The sequence below is a fragment of the Myotis lucifugus genome, unplaced genomic scaffold (genome assembly GCF_000147115.1).
Source record: "Myotis lucifugus unplaced genomic scaffold, Myoluc2.0 scaffold_413, whole genome shotgun sequence".
Taxonomy (NCBI): Eukaryota; Metazoa; Chordata; class Mammalia; order Chiroptera; family Vespertilionidae; genus Myotis; species Myotis lucifugus.
This window is the reverse complement of record NW_005871461.1, coordinates 203873-226571: the sequence shown is the minus strand read 5'-3', so window position 1 is coordinate 226571 and position 22699 is coordinate 203873. Positions and strand designations below refer to the sequence as shown.

The 22699-nt window shown below is 58.6% G+C and overlaps 2 protein-coding genes and 1 non-coding gene across 3 annotated transcripts; 1 reads left to right on the top strand and 2 right to left on the bottom strand.

The window, feature by feature from the left end:
• Nucleotides 1–1560: 1560 nt before the first annotated feature.
• Nucleotides 1561–7131, bottom strand: PDXP (pyridoxal phosphatase). Its single transcript, XM_006102399.3, has 2 exons — nucleotides 6570–7131; nucleotides 1561–2546 (listed from the first exon to the last, which is right to left on the bottom strand). Exons 1-2 carry the CDS (start codon nucleotides 7129–7131, stop codon nucleotides 2230–2232), a joined length of 879 nt encoding a protein of 292 aa, XP_006102461.1. The 3' UTR covers nucleotides 1561–2229.
• Nucleotides 7132–8863: 1732 nt separating this feature from the next.
• Nucleotides 8864–22699, bottom strand: SH3BP1 (SH3 domain binding protein 1). Its single transcript, XM_006102397.2, is given in 19 exon segments — nucleotides 8864–9713; nucleotides 11769–11863; nucleotides 13056–13209; nucleotides 13707–13804; nucleotides 14621–14715; nucleotides 14717–14737; nucleotides 15852–15936; nucleotides 16017–16098; nucleotides 16431–16542; nucleotides 17251–17396; nucleotides 17852–17942; nucleotides 18089–18157; nucleotides 18536–18680; nucleotides 19169–19245; nucleotides 19335–19446; nucleotides 19752–19828; nucleotides 20908–21012; nucleotides 21242–21290; nucleotides 22421–22699. Coding segments are annotated over 19 exon segments (2085 nt in total). The 5' UTR covers nucleotides 22480–22699; the 3' UTR covers nucleotides 8864–9300.
• Nucleotides 15392–15495, top strand: LOC111823175. The gene has a single exon (XR_002826178.1). It is a non-coding gene; the product is annotated as a U6 spliceosomal RNA (small nuclear RNA).

Below are 22699 nucleotides of genomic sequence, written 5' to 3'. Positions count from 1 at the left end.
TGCCACCAAGTGCTCCCCCAAAGGAAACCAAGAAGGTGGGGGGTGGCTCTTGGTCCGGAGTGAGGCCAGTACTGCCCTCCCCCGGGGGGCACATGACTCAGGCTGGTCAGCATCTGTGCTCCATCCCCTTGGGCACAGGCTGAGACGGGCAAGGGACCCAAGCCAGGCCAATGAGTCTGCCCTGGGATGTTGGTGGGGAGAGGTACCACTGTCTGGGAGGCAGCACAGCCGAGGCAGACACCGGAGCGTGCTGGATCGTCTCATGGGGGCGGCCATAGACCCCCTCACGCCTTAGCCGGGTGAGCTGAGTTTCTGTCACAGCCTCAAGTCTCCGCAAGTGCCATCTGCTGACTTTGTCGGTGACGGCCTGGCCTTGAACAGACACGGCACCTCCCAGCTGGGCATCTGCAGGCCATTTCGGGCTGCTCTGTGGCCAGCTCAGAGCTGGGCAGCCACTCCGCAGGAGGTGCTGGGAGGCCTGGAGGGGCTCAGGGTAGCAGGGCACAGGCACAGCCGCACCCCGGATGCCCGAAGGGGGGTGCCCCAGTATCTCACCCCAGCACCCAGAGGGTGGGGACTCTCAGCCTCTACCGAGAGGGGGCTGCAGCCTTCTGGAGTCAGCCACAAATTCAAATCCTGCCTCAGCTGATCTCCTTTCCAGACGTGCGCCCTTGTGAAAGTTAGCATCGCATTTCCAACCTGCATCCCCAAGACCTTCCTAAGAGCCCTGACTGGTTTGGCTCAGTGGACAGAGCGTCGGACTGAAACAAATCGCTACAAAGGGACACAGCGGCTTGGGCACGAGGCAGAGAACACCCTGGAGCTGGGACGGCCCACTTCGAGCGGGGAAGGCCGTGGGGCGTTTTGGGGAGATGAGGCTCAGCCAGGGGCTCTGCCGCCCGGGCCGCCTCGGACAGACACGAACCCACAGACACGCCCACTCGCACTTTATTAAGTCCGGGAGGACTAGTCACAACAGGGGTGGAGATGGCAGGGGAGGCCCAGCCCCCACCCCCACCATCACCGGCACATGATAATAAATAAATAAATAACAGGCGGGCACGGGGAGAGGTGGCACAGCAAACACTGACGGCACAGGGAGGGGCACCGGCGTCCCCACCCGAGGTGTGGCCACCATTAACACTGGACCACGGTCAGGGGAGGGCGGGCTCTGGGCTACAGAAGCCCGCAGAGCCACCGAGTGGCCCCTGGTTAGCAGTCTTGATGGGGGGGGGGGTGTCTTTAGTACGTGGACCTTATATCGACAGAAACCTGGACCCCCGGCTCATCCAGTCAGACCAAGATGGTCAGGAGACCACCGTCTCTGACGTCTGTTCTATCCGGGGCCTAAAAGACCAATGGGTCATTATTACCTGCACTACTGGTCGACCCAGGGTCTCGGGCAGTGATGGCGAACCTTTTGAGCTCGGCGTGTCAGCATTTTGAAAAACCCTAACTGAACTCTGGTGCCGCGTCACATATAGAAATTTTTTGATATCTGCAACCATAGTCAAACAAAGACTTATATTTTTGATATTTATTTTATATACTTAAATGCCATTTAACAAAGAAAAATCAACCAAAAAAATGAGTTTGCGTGTCACCTCTGACACGCGTGTCATAGGTTCGCCATCACTGGTCCAGGATATGAGAGGCCCGTTATCATTTAGCCTTAGGATCGGTCCAGTCAGGCTCCAGGACATCACAGGGTCACTGTTACCTAGGCTCCCAACTGGCCAACTCAGGACGCAACATCAATGAATCACTATGACTTAGCCTTCTGATTGGACCATTCAGGGCTCGGGACACTACGATTTATGGTTACCTAGACCTCTGATTGGCCAACAGGAACCCAAAGCCAGGACATGGGGAGCAGGTAGAGCTCTGGAGGCCCCAGGGAGAGGTGAGGAAGTTAAGAGCTCAGGGTTGGGGGAAATCTTCAGTGTCCATCAGGGCCCAGATTTCAACAAGGGGAAGTCACAGGAAATAAGGCCACCTTGGCTGGGTCATGCCAGGGCAAACCAGTGCGGCAAGGGCAGCAGCCAAGTGTGCTCAGCCACCCCTGGGGGTACAAGGGTCCTAAAACCTTCCCTGGGTCCCAGCCCTTACCAGGGTGTGGAAACTGGGGCCGGAGAGCCAGTGGCAATTAATGCAGCTCCTGGCCCGTCACCTCCATCTATGGGGTCAGGGTGGGGCAGGGGTGGGGCTGCGGTTACAGGTCAGGTGGGCTCAGTCCTCCAGCCCATCCATTAAGTCTGCGATGCTCTCCACATAGTAATGGGGCACCAGGTCATGCTGTCTGGCCGCCAGGTAGGCCTGGGCCTCCTCCAGGCGAGAGACGCCCGTGAGCGTGAGCACGGTGGTCATGCCACAGCGGTGGCCGAAGAGGATGTCGGTCTCCAGGCGGTCGCCCACCATGAGCATGCGGGCAGGGTCCAGGCTGAAGTGCTCCGTGATGCACTCGAACATGTAAGGGCTGGGCTTGCCCACCACCAGGGCCTGGCGTCCCGAGGCGGTCTCCACTGCAGCAGCCAGGCTCCCAGTGCCTGCAAGGAGACGGACTCGGTCAGTGTGGGGAGGCTGCCGGGGAGGAATCCAGGCCCTGGAACCGGAATCCGCAGGGGAGGCCGCTTGGCATGGGGGCACAATTAGGCATTGGAGCCCTGGTGAGGTGCTCAGTTGCTTAGAGTGTCGTCCTGATACGCCAAGGTTGCAGGTTCGATTTCTGGTCAGGGCATGTACAAGAATCAACCAATGAATGCACACATCAGTGGGACAAATCGATGTTTCTCTCTTTCTAAAATGAATTTAATAATTAGGCGCTGGCGTCAAAAGGCCTGCTTCCAATCTTAGTGTGGTGGTGAAGAGGCCAGGCTCTGCAACCGGAATTCAGGCTAATCTCCACCTTTCTCAGGCAGGCTGTTTCACCCGTGCCTCAGTTTCCCCCTTCCCTGATATGGCACTAATCTCCTGGGGGTATTGTAAGGAGTGAACGAGCCACTGCACGTAACAGAGGTTCGCCGTTTTACCCTGGCAGCTGTGTGCCTTCGGGCAAGCCGTCCGCCTCTCAGAGTTCCCTGGGACCTGCCGGAAAAGGAAGACCCACGTAACGCCTACCTTCAAAGAGGCGCTAACGCAGCCTCACGGGGCAAGTGCTCTGGAAGTGGAACAGCACTTCCCAAACAGTGGCTGTGGTTATGGCTACAGGAATGTGCGCTCCTGGCATCGGAAACGGGCGCAGCCCTTTTGGAACACAGCAGGGCACAGAACCACTCGCACCTCTGACCCAGTCAGCCTCCGCCGGGACAGCGGTCACAAGAAGAGAATTCAGGCTGGAGACAAAAAGCTACATGCCCGACGATGTCTGTGGCCGCAGTAACGAGAATACCCAAAACTGCGGGCCACGCCCAAGTGTTTAACAATAGGGGGACTGTTCAGAAAAGGACAGCCCCGACTCCTGGCCATCTGCCCCCCACAATGAGTCCACTGTGGCCGTCCCACAGGCACATCTTTGTGCCAGAATGTTCTGCCTTCACACTAATGTCCCTGAACAAATGATGATGATGATGACAGTAATTACAATTTACTAAGCGTATTTTAAAGTGCCCGGGGCTGGGCTGGTGCTCACGGAAGCCCATTTTACAGATGAGAAGGCTGATGCTCAGTGATGTTAAGTAACTGGTCCAGGGTTGCACAGCGTAAAAAGTGGCAGATAAATTGGGAGTCCCGGATGTTTCATTTTCAGGAATTCTGTCAGCTGGTGGTTAAACAAAGCCATTGTCTAAAGTCCACTTATATAAAGTTACAATAAAATGAATATGTTTAAAACAAAGGCAATTCTCAAAACACATCACCTCCTAATGATTTTACCATTATCTGTGCTCCTAACATGATTTATAGCTGTACCAATGGAAATACGATGTAATGGTGTGCACACATCTTCCCAATTCCATGTTCAGTGACTTCACATTGGTAGCTTGAAAATCTGCCATGGTGGGAGTATTCACCCCATGGACACTGGCAAGTGGTATAAATCAGGGTGCTGCAGCCCTAGCCGATTTGGCTCAGTGGATAGAGCGTTGGCCTGTGGACTGAAGGGTCCCAGGTTCGATTCTGGTCAGGCTCAATCCCCAGGAGGCAGCTGATCAATGATTCTCTCTCATCTTTGATGTTTTTCTCTCTCTCTCTCTCTCCCTTCCTCTCTGAAATCAGTAAAAAAAAATAAAATCAGGGCGCCCCAATTTACTACACATTATCAGTTGGTCTGACCCCAAGGCTCTGGCCTCCCACCTCCCTTCTCACAGTGAAGCCAAAGGCTCCGAGGGGTGAAGTGGCCCCAGACGAGGAGGAACTTCCCCTGCGTCACAGGACTGGGCACACTGGGAGGTGCTCCCTGACATCTGACTTAGAACCCGCCTGCTTGTTTTCATAAGAAGTGGGTAGGGAAGAAAAGCCATTTGCCCCCTGGGTGAGAGATTCCTTCTAGGATGGGAACGGCTCAGCTGAGTCACCCCAAACTATTTCTCTCGGCTCAAGAAAGTTCTCAGCTGCCGGCTTCTTCCTTTCCTACCAGGACAGAGCTGATCACCCTTGGTCCCCAGATCCCATTTCATCCACTCAGCTGAGCCCAACTATATACCAGGCACTGTGCTAGGCACTGGGACAGAGCCGTGGACACAACAAAGAGCCCTACCCTGGTGGAGCGGGCTTCCTAGCTGGGGAGTCTATGAACGTAATTCTGTCCTCAGACCACCATGATCCTCTTCTCTCAACATCCTATAATCCAAGACTGTCACATGTTTTGGTGGTGACGTATTCCTAAAACAGCAGGCATTTCTATTTGGCAGCTGGAGTGGCTGCCACATGGTTACAAGGAGACCTGCAGGGGGAGGAAGAATGGAGGTGAGAGATGGGCATTATTTCAGATTTTATGCACAACAGAGGCCTTCATTAATATTTACATACCACTGTCTCAAGGCTGCATCACCCAGTGTACAAACGTGACAGCAGCGCTGTATTTCTCGTCTCTGTTAAGCCTCTGCCTCCCCCTCTAGGCTGTGAGGATGACCAGCAAGGCACGGCCAAGTGGGTGTTGAGACGGAAGTGGCAGGCACGGGCAGGGCCTGGTCTCTTCCACGCCACCTTTCCTGAGTCCTGGGGGCCTCTTAACCCACAGCCTTACCCTGAGCTTTGAGGCCTCCGGGGAGAGATTCACTTTTCATAGCATGGCCTAGGGCCGGTGGGAGCTAATGGGGCGGGGGGCGTGGTGGTGGGGGGGACGGACGGAGAGGGGGGCTCACCTTGGATTTATGGGAAAACTGAGGCTGACGTGGCTATGCAGCAAGTAGGTGTGCAACAAAGCCAGGGCAGGTCTAGAACTACAGATGCCCAGCTTGGAACTGGTTCTGCCACGGCCCAGGCCCTAGTCCATGTTTCCTCCCCTAGCGCCGCCCTGTTCTGCAAGATGTCTCCTCTAGGAAGCCTTCCCAGACCCCTAAGCTCCAGGCCCTCCCTGCCACCCCATCATAACACACACCCTTGATGAGTACCACCCTTGCCCCGCCAGGATTTGGTATCAACTGCCTGGGTCAGTCACCAGCAAGGAGGAGGTGATGGGAGAGCTGTCCCTGCCCTCAGCCTACTGACTGACCGGGGTACTGACTTGTCCACACACTCACTACTATCAGTTAGCCTCCGCTACCATCCGCTCTTACCTAAGTGGAACCTTCCAAGATGCAGGACCCTGCGCCTGCTCCTGCCTCCCCTGCAGGTCTGAACACCCAGATGACAGCAGTGAAGAGCGCCTTGGATGGAGGGGGTGGGTGCTGGGTGGCCACAAGATCCAAGTTCTAGTTCCCTGAACTTCTGGGCAGCTCACTCCCCCTCTCTGAGCCTCAGTTCCTTTAACTGAGAAATGGAACAATAACCCCCATCTCCAGAATAATTTGGAAAGTAAATAAGAACAGATACGGAGATGCTGTGACATGACAGCTCTGGATACAACTTACATCATCTGAGCACCTATGCGCACAGATCAATATTCACTCCGATGAAACTGGCATGGTTAGCATTCCCACTTCACAGCCAGGAGAGACGCTCTGAGGTTATGTAACCGAAAAGATTACAGAGCCCTGGACTGGAGCTGGACTCAGGTCAAACTCCAACCACCTCCTGTGCTCCTGCACACCTGCCCCTGGACAGCGTGTCCCAACTCTCCCACAGCAAGACGATCCTCCCAGGTTTTGTCCTCAAATCTCCGACCTCACCCCAAAAGCGGGTCAGACAAAATGACAGGATTCCTTGGGGCTGGTTCAGGAAGGATAGGGCTGGGAGTAGGGGTACCTGGACTCCGTATCTGTCAAACGAGGACACCACTGCTGCCCCTCACCGTGTGGCAGCTGTAAGAATGACCAGACCTTGACACGAAAGCACCTTGGGCTCTTTCTGGGTGGTAGCTGCGCTAGCAATCCTCCAGTCCCCTGCCTGTCACCTGGAGACGCCCCTTCCCCGACCCTCACCTGCAGGCAGGGAGGTGAAAGCCCAGGTCGTCCACCCACCCTCGCGCTCACCAGGAGTCCGGCTGCCGTCGCTGAGCGGGTGCCACGGGTCGCGATCGGTGGCCACGAGCAGACAGTCGGGGTCGCGCAGGTGCGCGCACGCCTCGCGCAGCTTGGCGAAGGAAAAGTGCTCGTCGTAGCCCACGAGCACGGCACGTACGCGCGGGGCCGCGCCCGGGTCTTCGCCGGGGTCCCCGGCCAAGCGCAGCCCCGCAGCGCGCAGCTCGGAGCGCAGCCCCTCGCCACCCAGCACGAACACCGAGCCAGGCGCGTCCAGGCGCTGGCACAGCAAGCGCGCAGCGCACAGCGCGGAGCTGAAGAGCTGCTCGGCGTGCAGCCCCCCAAAGCCGAGGCGCGCGAAGCGGAGGGCCAGCTCCGGCCGCGCGCGCCGGCTGTTGTTGCTCACGAACAGCGCCGCCTTGCCGGCCCGCGCCAGCCGCTCCACCAGCTCCGGGGCGCCCGGCACAACGCGCTCGCCGTTCCAGAGCACCCCGTCGCAGTCGAACAGGACCCCCTGCGCCCGGCCCAGCACGTCGCGCAGGGCCGGGCCGCACAGCCGCTCGCAGCGCGCCATGCAGCCAGCTGGCTGCCCGCACGCCCGCGCCGCGCCGCTTTCCCTCCGCGGGCACGGTGCGCTCGCCCGCATCCCGCTAGCCCCTCGCACCTGCCAATAGGCGCGCAGGAAGGGCCAGGGGGTGGGGTTACGGCCTGGCCCGCGGCCAATAGAGGCGAAAGTTAAGGAGCGAGGCCGCGAGCAGACAGAGCTTGGAGAGAAGGGCACCAAGGGGTGGGAGACTGACGCTCTTCTTGGCCAATAACGAGTTAGAAGTAGAAAATGTGGCGCGAATAAGCCCTGCGCCCCTCAGCCAATCAGAAGCTTAGGGGAGCTGGTTGCTAAGAGGAAAACAGATGCTAAAGGAGATGATATCTTTGGTCAAATCTCCTTGCCCTCTGAACTGGGGATGCTCCAGGTCTGAGCGGGTGGGTAGGATGGCGAGAGAGACGCCTGGTGTCTTCTTGAGCGCTGGGGCCCTTGGCCTACACCAGTGATTCTTTAGGCTGGCTATACTGTAGAGTCGCCTGGAGCACTTATTATTTTTAGATATAATTTACCTACAGTAAGATGTATAGTTCTTATGTGTAAAGTTTGATGACTTTTGACAAATGCTTTTTAAAAATACCAATATGTGGTAGGAGCCCAGAGAGTCTGCTTTAATTGTTTGGGGGGTAGCCTGGCATGTTTGGTTTCTGTTTTAATTATCAAGGATTCTACTGTGAAGGGTGCAGAGGCTCTGGGCTAGAGGCAGGCTGTCACCAAGCACTCCAAGGAGGGGAAGGAGCCAGAGCAGCAGTGGCAGGCCCAGGGCAGTGATGGGGTGACCCAGCTGCCTAGGCCCCCGTCAGGGAGGGATGTCTGAGAAGGCTCTGAAGACCGGTTTCCCCTCCAGGATTAACGGGTGCTCCAAAGACCTGGGAAGAGCCACGTCCTATAACCTAACCAGATATTTCCTGTTCCCCAATGTCCTGGCCTTTGTCACAGGTGCATAGGTGTCTCCATGGCTTGGAATGTTCTTCCTTCTTCCCTGACTTTCCCACCTGGTCAGCCCTGGGAAGACTCCCCTTGGATATATCACTTCCTCTAGGAAGCTTTCCGTGACCTCCACCCTCCAGACACACACCAGTCCGGTTAGCTGGCTTGTGCCTAATTAGGCCAATGTGGGTTTCCAGTGTCGTGACACTTGATTCTAGTCATCAGTTCTGCCTGTCTGTTCCCAGGAGCAGCTAGGGCTGTGTCAGGGACCTCGCCCAGGTCTGGCAGGGCAGCCTCTGGGAAGGTTTGCAGACAGACCCATCCCTGCTCCTGGGGGAACCTCTCCACCTTCCCTAGGAGCACTGCAGATCCGGGACCTGGCATCAAGTGGGAGGGTGGTGCTCAGGCCTTCGCAGGCGTGTCTCATTTAGTCACCAAGACAACACTTCTGCGGTGGAAGCCGTCACCGGTCTCCCAGACGAGGAAACCAGAACACTGAGAAATTAAGTCCACTGCCCGGGATGTGAGGGGCAGGTCCAGGCTCTGGAATCAGTCAGACCTGGGTCCTAATCCCGGGTCCATGCCTCACGCACCGTGTGACCTCGGCAGGTCATGTTCTCAGCCTGTCTCCTCCCCTGTAAGAGGTCATGGGATTTACTGTCAGGGAGAGGGTTAAATGGAAACCATGCTCAGAAAAGCCGTGTGCAGCCCAGAGTACGTGCTGAAAAGCTCCAGCCATTATCCTTTCAGACAGGAAGAAGGAAAGGAGGCAAAGAATAGCTAAATTTCCCCTTTATGAAAGTGGCTTCTTTATTTCGAGTACAGAAAATAAAGCTATCTTTTGGGCAGCTGCTCCAGTTTTGTCCAAAATAATTTATTTACTTGCCTTACAAAAAAATATGTTGTCAAGAGAAAAAGATCAAAGTCCTAGTAGGAGCAGGCAAGCTCTCCTCCCTCCTGGTGGCTCCCCTGGGACCTTGCCAGAGAGTGGGGGGTGGGCTGAGCCCAAGCCCAGGTGGATCCGAGAGGAAAAGGACGGGAAGTGGAGGGCTGTCCTGAGCCCTCCTTGCCGTGGGGCCGACCCAGCGGGCACCGAGGCACTTTAGGCAAAGGCTGGAGGCCCCCACCTCTCGGGAGGGGTGAGGGCTCTGTCCTGGGAGGACAGGTTGGAAGGGAGGGGACACTGAGGGCTCTCGGGGAGGGGCCACCCGTTCAGTCGGTCTCTGAGGCAAGACTCCTGGGCCGAGGCTGAGGGGGCACCGCTGTGGGAGTGGGGGTGCCGTCCACAGCCTCAGGGCCGCCCCCATCCTCTGTGGCCTCCCCCAGGTCCGCCTGGGCAGGCATGCTCAGAGAGACCGGGCTGGGGGAGGCTGGACCTGGGGAGGTCTGGCTGGGGGAGGCTGGTGAACGCCGGCTCTGGCGCCGGACAGGCTGGGGGGGCATGGGGGGCAGTGGGGGTGGCACTGTGGGGGCCCGGAGGCTGCTGCCAACCAGACGGCGAGGCAGAGCCCGGGGGATCACAGGACTGCCAGAGGCAGGGGACAGGGATGGGGCTGGAGGGGAGGAGCGGGTGCTGGAGACCTGGGGCGGTGGCATGGTGGGCCGGGCTGGTGCTGGGCGTTTGGCTGTGGAGGAAGGAAAGGGGCAGTGAGGTGTCATATGCCTGTGGCAAAGCCTTCAGCTCGATCCCACCTCAGGACGTTTGCATCTGCTGCCCATTCTGCGGGAACACTGTGTGCATGCGGCTCCTCATCCACAAGCCTCTACAGGTCCTTCACTCCTCCAGCTAGAGAATCCCCCCCCCCCCCCCACCACCACCACATTTTCCAGTTCTATTTTCTTCACAGGGCTTTTTACTCTGTGAAATGATCTTGCCTGTTTTTTATTTTACTTGAATATTGCTCGCCTCCCCCACTAGAACGGACACTAAGTGCGGCCGTCGGATGCGTGGCTGCCTAGCACAGTGCCGGGCACAGAGCAGGTGTTCCACACCATCCTGTCGAATAAGGAAATGCTGCCTGGCCCGGACACTTGGGTCTTGCTCACTTCCGCTCAGAAGCCACCAGAACGACCCGCCCCAGCGCACAGACCCCACTGCGCAGGTCTGACGTCCCGCGGCAGCCAAAGCACTGGCTGGGCCAGGAGGTCTGGACTCTGGTCCTAGCTCTGCCTCCACCCACGGAGGGATTTGCACAAATCACTTGCCCCTGGGGCCTCAGTTGTCTCATCCGTAAGATGGGATGATTCCTCAACCTCCTAGGCCAGTGATGGCGAACCTATGACATGCGTGTCAGAGGTGACACGCGAACTCATTTTTTTGGTTGATTTCTCTTTGTTAAATGGCATTTAAATATACAAAATAAATATCAGAAATATAAATCTTGCCGAAACCGGTTTGGCTCAGCGGATAGAGCGTCGGCCTGCGGACTGAGGGGTCCTGGGTTCGATTCCGGTCAAGGGCATGTACCTGGGTTGCGGGCACATCCCCAGTAGGAGATGTGCAGGAGGCAGCTGATCGGTGTTTCTCTCTCATCGATGTTTCTGACTCTCTGTCTCTCTCCCTTCCTCTCTGTAAAAAATCAATAAAATATATTAAAAAAATATATATAAATCTTTGTTTTACTATGGTTGCAAATATCAAAAAATTTCTATATGTGCCCTGACTGGTTTGGCTCAGTGGATAAGAGTTGGCCTGCGGACTCAAGGGTCCCGGGTTTGATTCCAGTCAAGGGCATGTACCTTGGTTGCGGGCACATCCCCAGTGGGGGGTATGCAGGAGGCAGCTGATCGATGTTTCTCTCTCATCGATATTTCTAACTCTCTATCCCTCTCTCTTCCTTTCTGTAAAAAATCAATAAAATATATTTTTAAAAAATTTCTATATGTGACACGGCACCAGAGTTAAGTTAGGGTTTTTCAAAATGCTGACACGCCGAGCTCAAAGGTTCGCCATCACTGTCCTAGGCTGACGTGAGGGCCAGCTCAGGTGATGCTGACAGTCCTCTGGCTTGTGCTCCAATGAGCAAATATCTCATTGCCCCGCCTCCAGGAAAGGTGGCTAGACGCCCGCCTCCTGCAGGGAGGTTCCTGTGTGACCAGCCGCTCCTGCTGGTCTGGAGGCTCTGCAGCTGCTCCACCTACTCCCGGCTCTACACTGTACCCCCGTGGAAAACTCTAGAACCTCCTGGGCTGGGCAGGGCCTCACAAGACTCTGCACCTGAACCTCACCTGCCTGGCTTTCAGCCAACTCAACAGGTGCGTGTCCCAAAGGGCTCAGAAGGAGGCCCGGGTCTCCTCCCACACCAGCACTCCCCCTTCACTGCGCTGAACACTGTTCTCCCTCTTCACCCTGTGACTGTGGGCTTCTTCAGGACCCCGCTGCCCCCCATGCTCACGATGGCCGACCTTTATGGAGTATTTACTGCGTGAACCAGGCTGCAGAATTTAATTCTCCAAACAGCCCTACAAGGTAGGGCAGTTATTGTCCACGGAGGCGCAGGGAGCTGGAGTCATTTGCTCAAGGTCACCGAGCTGGATTCTGAACCCGGCGTGTTAGGCAACAGACTGGCTCTGAGCCCCCTGGCCTCCTGGCCTCCCCTCGATGCCTGAAAACATGGGACGGTCTGGATTGCCCACCCCTGGCCACCCTCTGACCCCTGCTCCTCCCACGGCCAACTCACTCCTCCGAGCCATGTCCTCCGCTGGGGCCGCTGCCTCCGGAGGGCTCCTGCTGACCTTAGGGGAGGCCGGTCTGGGGGGAACCTCGGACTCTGTCCTGTGAGGGAAGAGGAGGGTCAGGCGCAGGCTTGGCCATTTCCCAGCTTCTCCTGGAACCTCAGGAAGACGCCCAGCCCACGGGCCGAGTTTGGGTCCTCCCGTGGCTGGGTCTGGGACCCGTCCCCAGGCCGCCCCTGCCCCTGCCCCTGCCCCCGACACCTCTGGCGTTGGGCAGGGTTTGCATCCAGAGCCCCTGGCCGCTGTGCGACTCTGCGCAGTGTCCGTGGTCCCCTATGGGGCCAGGAGCGGGGGAGGAAGCAGGGCCTCCCCTCTGCTTCAGCTCTCAGCCTCCTTGTGATATTTTTTTAAATATACATTTTTGTTGATTTCAAAGAGGAAGGAAGAGGGAGAGGGAGAGATGCAAACATCAATGATGAGAATCATTGACCGGCTGCCTCCTGCACACCCCACACTGGGGATTGAGCCCGCAACCTGGGTATGTGCCTTGACGGGGAATCACATCGTGACCTCCTGGTTCATCGTTCGGCTCAATGGCTGAGCCACGCCAGCTGGGCCTCTTTTTGATCTTTAGGATGTTCTGGCCACTGGAAGCCAGAGAGTGGACAAGAACAGGGAGGTCTCCTGCCTGCCTCCAGGTCTCTGCTCAGTCGGCTCCCCCTCAGGAGGCCCCTCCTGAGCCGGGGCTGCAGCATTCCCCTCCGTCCCCTCTCCTGCTGTTCTCGGTGCAGCACACAGCCCTGCCTGACCTTGTTGACCTTTCCGGTGCACTTGCTGATTCTCTCTCTGCCCCCGAGCACAAGCTCTAAGGGCAGCTTTGTCTGTCTTGCTCACGGGAGGAAATTCACGGTTTGGGCCCAGCAGTCCGACAGCCGCACGATCCCTGCTTGTCAGGGAGGCAGCGTGGCACAGGTGGCCTTTCAGACTTCAGGATCAGAGGGAAGACTGGAAGGTGCTTCCACATTCCACAGTGACCAGCTCTCTAGTCCCTACATCCTCATGGCCTGAAACAGCGCCTGGCACATAGTAGGTGCTCAGTAAATAGCCATACAACGAACGAGGAAACATGTCAGAGGCCGAGAGGAATATTACCTCAGAGCCTCCACCCACCCCCTCCAAACCGGGAAACCTGGTATTTGGAATAAAAATACAACAATGACATTTCCTAAAACGCTGCTGGAAGCCGCGTTGGTGCCTTGGGGCAGGGGCCATTCATACCTGTGAGTCCTTACCTTTCCTTGGGAGGCACTGGGGCCAGGGTAGGAGCTGGGGCCGGGGCCGGGGCCGGCACGGCAATGGCTGGAAGCTCCTCAGAGGCCGGCCTATCGCTGACCTGGTCCTGGGGGCTGGGGGCTGGGAACAGGCCGGACACGTTGAAGTTGATGTCTGCAGACAGAAGGAGCAGGCTTTAGCTTTCAGGGTCTCCACCAGCCCCCGCTTCCCCCCCCTGCCCACCATGCAGCCAGTGCCGGGGCCGCTTTCCCTTTTCCTGGAAATTGTCTGGACCACGATTCGCCTTCCCACTCCCACAGGAGCCTCACAGCACCAGGAAGCAGGCGGGATCACCCCCATTTTACAGATGAGAAACTGAGGCTCAGAGTGGACAAGCAACTTCCCCCAGGCCCGTGGGGAGTGCATGGGGCCGCAGGGACCGAAGCGCACCGAGGGAGTGCACAGGGCCGGAGGGCACCGAGGGAGTGCACGGGGCTGGAGGGCACCGAGGGAGTGCATGGGGCCGGAGGGCACCAAGGGAGTGCACGGGGCCGGAGGGCACCGAGGGAGTGCACGGGGCTGGAGGGCACCGAGGGAGTGCACGGGGCTGGAGGGCACCGAGCTGGGCACAGAGGGCACGGGGGGCACAGGCACACAGGCAGGGGCTTCACCTCCAGGGAAGAGGGTGTCTGCGTTTTGTATCAGAGCTTCCACCACGCCCACCACCTGGATGGACGACACTGAGGCTGCATCCAACTGGGCCTGGTCCCTGGGACAAAAGGGGGTGAAAGTGAGTCACCACTTAGCAAAGTCTCAGTGGCCCCCACCATGTCTGGCCTGTGCTGGCTGCTAGGAGCACAGGACCAATCCGTCACATCCGGTCCCTGTTCTCAAAAGCTCACAGACACTGTGGATGGCAAACATGTCGCTCACACACCAAACTTTCTGTCCTTCACACACGACGGGCAGCGCCAGTCGGTCCCGGCAGCTCTCCCCACTTCTTGGATCGAGGCAGCCTCGACCAAGGAGCTGCATTCAGCAAATGAAGGCACCCTTTGCCCTCCACGGCCCCGGCACTGGCTGGGCGGGGGGAGGCGGGGGGCGCTGGCGGAGACCCTGAAAGCTAAGGCCTGCTCCTTCTGTCTGCAGACATCAACTTCAACGTGTCTGGCCAGGTGAACAGTCATGACCTCTCACATACAAGAGCACTTTACAGATCATACAGCATTCCTCCACTCATTACCGCACTGAATTCCCACAGCCACAGTCCTCGGGCTTTGTGTAATTTCTAATTTACAGATGAGGAAATGGAGGTCGAGAGAGGCACTTACTAAGGAAGGTGGAGGAGGGGCTAGAACCAGATCTCGGGCTCCCAGCCTTCCCAGCACCCCATTACTGCCATTACCCAGAACGCTATCTCCAAAGCCCTGTGGGTCCAGGATCCCTTTGGGCTGCTCTTCGTGGAGCCTTGAGAATAGGAGCTGCTCAACCCATTCCAAGGAGGAGGAAACCGAGGCCCAGGAGAAAGGCAAGCAGCAGGTCGTTGGGGTGGGGGCTGCCACCTCCCCCTACCACGGCCCCTCACCCTTCTTTCTCCGGGGGCCACAGCAGGTTGGGCCCCAGGACGATGGCGATGTTGCTGGGTGTCATCTTGTTCACCTCCTGATCCTCGGCCAGACGGTGCCAGGGACTTCATCAGGTACTTGGGGGGACAGGAGATGGGCTGGGGCCCGGGCGGGGCAGGGGCGACCAACACCCATCAACGTCCCCCGAGACGGAGCCTTTCCCAGCCTGGGGTTGCCAAAGTGTAGCCAAGGCAGCACACAGGCTGGTTAAACATTTCTGATAGTTAAATTAGCTGACCTACTGAGCACCACCTACGTGTCAGGCGCTGAGCTAAGTTGAGAATCTATGGGGTTGTTACGAATTTTCTAGCCCAGGCACCGAGAGGCCAATTTGCCTGCTCAGGGCCACACAGTCACAGAGGTGGATTTGAAGCCAGGTGGTGTGGCTTCAAAGGTTCAAAGTGTGTGTTTAGTTCAGTATCTAGTATTAAAAATATGGTTAGTACAGCCCGGCTGGTGCTGCTCAGTGACTGAGTGTCAACCTATGGATCAGGAGGGCTGCGGGGGTCCGAGGCCATCGTTGCTTGAGGCGCTTCAGCACCGAGGCCACAGCGGTTTGATTCCTGGCCAGGGCACAGGCCCAGGTTGGGAGCTCAATCCCCAGTAGGGGGAGTGGAGGAGGCAGCTGATCAATGGTTCTCTCTCGTCATTGATGTTTCTGTCCCTCTCTCCCTCTCCCTCTCTGAAATCAATTAAAAAATATATACATCTTAAAAAATATGACTAGTACCGTGCTTGCTTCCCCAGCACATATGCTAAAATTGGAACAGCACAGAGATTAGCATGGCCCCCGCGCAAGGATGACACGCAAATTCGTGAAGTGTTCCATATTTAAAACAAAAAATAATAGAAGAATAAAAATATGACTAGTACATCTAAGCTGTGTTTTCAGAAATACAGTGGTTCTCAACCTTCTGGCCCTTTAAATACAGTTCCTCATGTTGTGACCCAACCATAAAATTATTTTTGTTGCTACTTCATAACTGTAATGTTGCTACTGTTATGAATCGTCATGTAAGTATCTGATATGCAGGATGGTCTTAGGTGACCCCTGTGAAAGGGTCGTTCGACCGCCAAAGGGGTTGCGACCCACAGGTTGAGAACCGCTGGCTTAGAACAAGGAGGTAGGACTCAAACCCAGGCCCCAGAGTCCCGCAGGGCCTGGCTTCGAGGGCCGGGGTGGGCTTGGGCTCACCTGAGGTTACTGAAGTTCTCCTGGGGCAGGCGGCCGCACACCTCCTGGAGGGCCTCCAGCCGGGCTCTGGGCTCCTTCAGGCTGGGGAGGGGAACAGCCCAGGTGAGCCAGCCCAGGGTGGCACCTCTACAGCCTCCTCTCCCCACAACCCCCCACCTCACCTGGCTGCCTTCATCCAATCGTCATAGAGGTCAAAGGTCATCAGGGGCTCGGGCAGCTCCCGCAGATAGGACTTGAGGGCACCTGAAGTGGTGGTGTGAGCTCAGAGGCAGCCCAAGCCCCACCTTCACCCCAGTACCCAGCTCTCTCCATCTGTGAGGGGCCTCTGGTGCTTGTTCATACTAACATATGTAGGTCTATCATTTCTTGGGCCGTTTAGAGAAAATGATGAAGGCTAGTGATCTTGTTCTCAGAAAAGCGTACATACACTTCAGGGGGTTCATCACAAACCCCGCTTTCAGGACCCCTATGTTTTCTGGGCAGATTATCAGGCCTTAAAGCAAACGATCAAGGGATCATTTCAGGCAGCTGTGGTGAAGGGAGGTGGGGAAGGGGCCCACCCTTGGAGCAGGTACCTGCTACGGCGTGGGGGTCAGAGCAGAACTCCTGCAGGTTGCGGGGGTCCGAGGCCATCGTCTGCTTGAGGCGCTTCAGCACCGAGGCCCCAGCGGCGAGACGGAAGAGGCCCTGGGGCGTGAGAGGGACCATGTAGGGTCACGGAGGGGTGGGTGGGACAGGACACCCTGGCTGGAAGGCCCTGCGTCACTCATGGCTTGGGGCAGGTGGCTGGCCCTCACTGGCCCTGTGTCCCCACTGGCCTGGCAGGCAGAGTGGACACCAGGGTCCTTGGATCCTCTCAACGCGCAGGCCTTGGATTCTGAGCAAGGGGGAGTCTGGGAGGGGCTGGGGCAAGTCATGGGGAGACAGGCGTCTGGTTAGGGGAGGAAGGGAGAAAGGAGGCCCCGCAGGATGTGCGGAAGCCTGCCTTTGAGTAGTTCCACCTCCTAAGGGTCTGTCCTCGGGAAAAGAGCTGATGGACTAGCAGCACTGAGGTGCAAAGGACGGATGAGGGCAGGTGCAGCAATGACTTCACTGCCACCTGCTCATGTGCTGCTGGGCACGTCTACCTCTTGATCTCCGTCTCCCCTTGTAAAATGGAGCCACTGAGGCTTCCTTGCCAGGGTTACTGGGATCATTAGTTCCTCGGTGCAAAAGGCTTACAGCCTGGACCACATGAGCGTCGCTAAGCGGGTGGTATCACATCAGCAACAGAAGGCCATGCCTTCTCCCAGGATCTGCTCTAAGGGCAGATGACGGGCACAGCCTGCAGCAGGGGGAGGTCTGGGACAGGAGGTGGCCCCGTTGCTCCACCCCACCTGCCCCAGTGGGTCCCACCTCTTCCTTCACGCCCTCAGAGAGCAGCATCAGGACGCAGGCCTCGATGGGCAGGGCGATGTCTCGGCCCAGCTCTTGCAGGTGAGCTCCCAGTGACACCCCATACACCCTGGAGAAGGGGGCGGCCATCATCGAAGGGGAGGGCTCTGCAGGGACAAGATGGATCAGCGGCCCAGGGTCCTTCCACTCACAGGCAGCCAGGAGCACCCCCAGACATCCTTAAGTGACTGCGGCTTTGGCTAACGGTGCCACCTCCCACCCAGCCACCCAGCCACACACCCTGAAACCATCCCACACATCTCTCAAATCTGCCCACTTCCACTGCTTCCAACCAGCCCAGGCGCCATCACTTCCCTTCTGCCTCGTAACAGGTCTCCTGGCTCCAGTCCTGCACCACCCACCCCACCCCACCCTCCACCCTCCACCCTCCACCCTCCACCCTCCATGCAGCAATCTCTCCACCACAAATCTAATCACGCCCTCCCCTGCTCAGAGCCATCTGTGGCTCCCTACTGCCTTTCAGGGATAGAGTGCAAGCTTCTTAACATGCCTGAGCCCGTGGGGGTCAGGAGTGTGGGGTCAGGGCTATCTGTGTCCTCACCTGCTTGGCTGTGGTTCTCCTTCAGCTCGGCTAGGGCTGTGTCCAGCGAGCTCAGAGACTTGCGATGGTAATCGGCCTGAATCTCCATGAGCTGTGGGGACAGCGGGGAGTGAGGGAAGCCGAGCCTACCTCTACGAGAGTAGACCCTTCTCTCCCACTGGCTCACAGGGGGCCTCGGTGGCCTCTGGCTCTGGCGTCACCAGAGCTCTGGGTGGCTGGAGCCCAGTCTGGACTCACGTTTATGAAGTAGTTGGCGTATGAGTCCTCCTTGGTGGCAAAGTGGTACAGGTCAGCCAAGTACTCGTCCTTGGAGACAGAGGGGGGAGGGCTTATATCAGTGAGGCTGGGGCCCAGGGGTGCGGTGAGGCTCAGGGGGGCTAGTAACTTGCTCAAGCTGTGCGCGGAGGGTCCCAGCCAGCTCTCCGCTCTCTGCCAAGGTTTGCATTGGGGACAGCCCACGGGAAATTCTTTGAACTCCTGAGGGGCTTTTGCAGCTTCCAGTCCTCACCTTTGAGTCCCCGTACCCTAGCACAGTGCCTTGTGTCAGGCACCATTCATACATTCACTCACCTAGCAAATACACCAAGACCTGGGTGAATCCCAGCTCTTTCCTCATCTATGAAATGAGAACAGTGCCCACCCCGCCACCCCCACCCATCCCGGGAACCGCAGGTGCCCCCTCACCTTGCACTGCTCCACCTTCCTCTTCAGCTCCTCCTCCTCCTCCTTCAGCGTCTCCACCTTGTTGGCCGTGGTGGTGTGGCCGTAACTGCCTGGGCCTCCACCCAGGCCCTGACCGCTGCCTGAGTTCTTAGCTGCCTGGCTGAGCCTGGGGATGATCCCAAGGTGGAGTGGTCACTGTCCCCATCGCATGTCCAGAGTCAAGTGTCCCTTTCATGTGCGTGACCACAAGATTTTGGGATTTATAGGTACAAATCCCAGAGCTCCACTGGGCCCGGGCCATTAGTGCTCGGGGGCGCCACCTGGTGGTGGTAGGCTTGGTGGTCACAACCATCCAACTCCAGAGTAGAAGGTTGGGGCCTTCCTGCCATCCAGGGATCCCCTGGGATTGTTTATGACTGTCTTAGGCTTTGGGGTCACTGCAGCTGGCATAAGCACATGCACACACACATGCACAGAGACACCCTTACATGTACCCTCACATATGTGTTCCTAGGACCAGGCGTGCACACCAATACACACTCCGCACCCAGGGGCCCTGCATTGTCCTCTATTATGGGAAGGGCCTCGGAGCCCTGTGGCCACCTCTGTGGGCCGACCTAGGCATGGGCCCCACCCAGACGCTGAGGCTCCCACCTGCTCTTGAGGGTATTCCAGTCGGACACCAGCTTCTGCAGGCTTTTCTTGTGCTTGAGGATGGCTGGCAGCTCCTCCTAGGGCAGGCATGGGGGTGGGGGTGATGAGTGGGCTGGGGAGGTGGGAGCTAGAGACTGGGGAAGCTGCGGGCAGGGGTAGGGGTCACCTCACTCAGCCTGTTGAGTGGCTGCAGGACATCCCTCTCCAAGGTCATCTCAAACTCGGCCAGGATGCGAGCCAGCTGGTTCTGAATGGCACAGCTCATCTCCAAGGCCTTCCTGTGGACACAGCACCCAGTGGACCCAGGCTCCCACAGCCCCTCTCCCCAATCTAGAAAGACTAGGTGGGGCTTCCTTCCTCCCCATCGCCTCCTGCCCCTTCGATCTCTCCTTCATCCTTCAGCCCAACACCTCCCAGGCCTGGCTAGGGCGCCCTCCCTGACCTGGACTCTGTCCTCAGCCCAGACACTCCCCCTACCTAGTCATCCTTTCACTGTGGCTGCCCTCCCTGCCCGGACCCCCTCCCAGCCCAGATCCCTCCTTGGCCTCTCCAGGTGAGAGCCGAGGCCTCTGCCCGTGCTCACCCCATGCTGGAGTCAGGGTCCAGCTCCTTGAAGCTCTCGGCCATCGTGGTGGACAGAGCCATGAGGGGAAGCTTCTTCTGCAGGGCGGGGCAGGGCGCTGTGAGCATGAGTGCCTGTGCTGCCCACTAGGCCTCCCTTCACCCTCTCAGAGTGTCCCTGGGGGGCAGAACCCCACCGAGGCACTGGGCTTGGAGGTGGGAGGAGGGAACCCAGGAGGGCCACGGTCACAGGTGAGAGTGGAAGCAGGGTGATGACAAGGCATGGTGGGGTGACCTCTCCTTGGGGCCATGGAAAGAGCTCCTATCCCACTGGGGCCCCTTTCCCATTCCCAGAAGCCACTTGAAGGGGGTGGAGGGAGGGACCAAATTCCATTACGGACTAGAAAGCTAAGAACAGAGGCCACGGGCCTGCCAAGGTCACACAGTTGGAGGGAGCGTGGAGGAGCTGGAAACAGGCCTCCAAGTGGCTCTCCCCCGCCCCGGGCACAGGTGGCTGCTACGGCCACCATGACACGCAAACCCTCCACGCTCCCATGGCTCCCCTTCCCCCAGAGCTCTGGCTACACTGAATTGTTGACTGGCCCATTCCCACCTGGAGTTACAGGCAGCACCAGCTTTGGTCACGAGGGTCAGGGTTCAAATCTCAGTTTGGCCACTGACTAGCTCTGTAAGTCTCCATTTCCTCATCTGCACAAGAGCTTTAATTAGCAGCCTCCTCCTTCCATTGTCAGCATTGAGCAAGGCATTGCACTGACACATCTTAGCAACACACTAACAGTAACCAGTCCATAAATGCTGCTGTTGGCGAATACCAGTGAGTATCGCTCAAAATCCAGCTCAAATGCCACTTCCTTCAAGAAGCCCTCACAGATTGCCCCAGTTGAGAAGGCCTGCTCCATTCTAAGGGCTGATTGGACAAGGAAGTTCAGGTGCAGTCAGAAGTCTGGCTCTGGCTCAGGGGATTGGTGCAGAGGGGGGCGGGGTCAAGAAGGGATGGGCCTCATGAGTGGGGTGCCCAGGGGCCTTGGGAAAGAGCAGTCTTCACCCCCTTGGGGCCAGAGGCTCAGACTGGCAGGGAGACCCCAGCCCCCGACATCACTCCCCCATTGGACAGGGGTGTCTTAGCTAGGCCCCTCCTCCCTGGGACCCCCACTCACCACCCGCTTGTCCATATCCGACCCGCTCTGGCCCTGCAGACAGGCCTGCAGTCGCTTGTGGACATTGTGGGCTGCTCGCTTGGCTGGCTCCAGCCGCTGCTCCACCTGGGAGGGGCACGGGGTTACAGATCCCGGGAGGTTACTGCCCCCCTCCCCACTGCCCTGTTCTTTCCCAGAGCAGGATCCCCTTTCCTCTTCCCTCCTCCTGGGGACCCTACGGCCCACAGCTTGGGGGATGACTCAACCGAGGCCCCCAACAGGCGTCCCTGCCCGGCCCTCTGGTGACAGCCTGCATGGACCTGCCTTGCCACCCGCAGCTGGCCCAGGCATGTACCTGCTGGAGGTCCTCACCCAGGAACTCGGCAGTCTCCGTCTCCGGGGTGCTGATGGAGGGTGGGGGGGGGAGAGCTTCTGCTGAGCTGGCCCAGATTAGGACCCCCTGCCCCCCCAACAGAGCACCTGAACCCCAGGTGCTTCCAGCACCCCTCCCAGTTGGGGCCCGCCCTGGGTGGCCCGCCTGCCTTATCCCAGTCAGAGCACATTCCATGGGGATAGCAATAGGATACATGGCTTTTCCTCCTCCGCCCAGGGCTGAGTCCCGAGAGAGGGCGGATGAAACCAAAGGGGAGCCTGGGGGAGCCACCCAGAGCCCAGCCTCTCTCTTCTGCTGACCTGAGGAGAGGAGGCCTGTGCTGGCCCCAGGAACGGGAAGTGTGTGGGCTCGGGCTCTTGGGCTGTCAGTCACACAGGACTCTGGACTGTGGTGGTGGGCAGGCCCTGGGCCCCCGCCCGGGACACATGGGGACACAGCCCCAGCACAAGGTGGCCTGGCTGCCCGGGCCCACACAGGCACCCGGGTTGTGTGAGACGAGAACCAGGTCTCTGGGCACCCCGTCCCCTCCCCTGGGCCCAGAGATGGGAAACACCCAATGCAGGGGGAAGAGGAGAGAAGACAGGCCAGGGGAGCTCCCCAAACTTCCGGCCACCACTCCACCAGCCGGGGGCTGGGGAACAGGGAGGCCGGGCGCCGTTTCCACCTGAGGCTGGGAAAGCAGAAGCAGGACAGAGAAGCGGGCCTCCGGCTGGGGGAGTGGGGCACACGGCGGGACAGGAACAGGCTCTTCCCACCAGCCAGGGCCGTCTCCTCCCCTCCCCCGAGGTCTGGGGCCCTGACCGCCCCTCCCCCACCAGACAACCAGAGACGGCTGTCCCCATTGCTCAGAGGGGACAAGTGAGACCAGGGAGGCGCGTTCACTCTGAGGCCCATGGAGGCAGAGGAGACTCAGCATCTCCGATCCTCCCTGCACCCCTCTCTAGTGGGGGGGGTGCCCCTTCCCTCAAAAGCCAGCGCCTTTCCCTCTTGCTCTAGCTGGGAGGTGGGGTGACGTTCGGAGGGGAGGGGGGTGGCAGGGCTCTGGTTAGTCAGAGGTCCAGCTGCCTCCCCGCTCCTCCCCCTTCCCTCGGGTCCAGCGGGGGTGAGCGCGGGGCTGGAGGGCACAGGGTGGACACTCACCGTCCCAGACTGCCCGTGTGGGCCAGCTGCCGCATGCGATGCAGCTGCCGCTTCATCATCTTGGGGGCGGGCTGGCGGCGGCGGGGTCACGGTGGGGGTCGAGGGCCGGCAGCCCCCGGCCCAGCTGCCTGTGCCCGCAGCGCTCTCGCCGGGCTGGGTGGGCGGCGCTCTGCGCTTCCTGGGCCAGCGCGCTCCCGCTCCGCTCGCGCCCGCCTCCCCGCTCGCGGTTCCGCCCTCGGCCCCCAGGTCACTCCTCTCTGCAAGTTTGGGTTCTCGCTC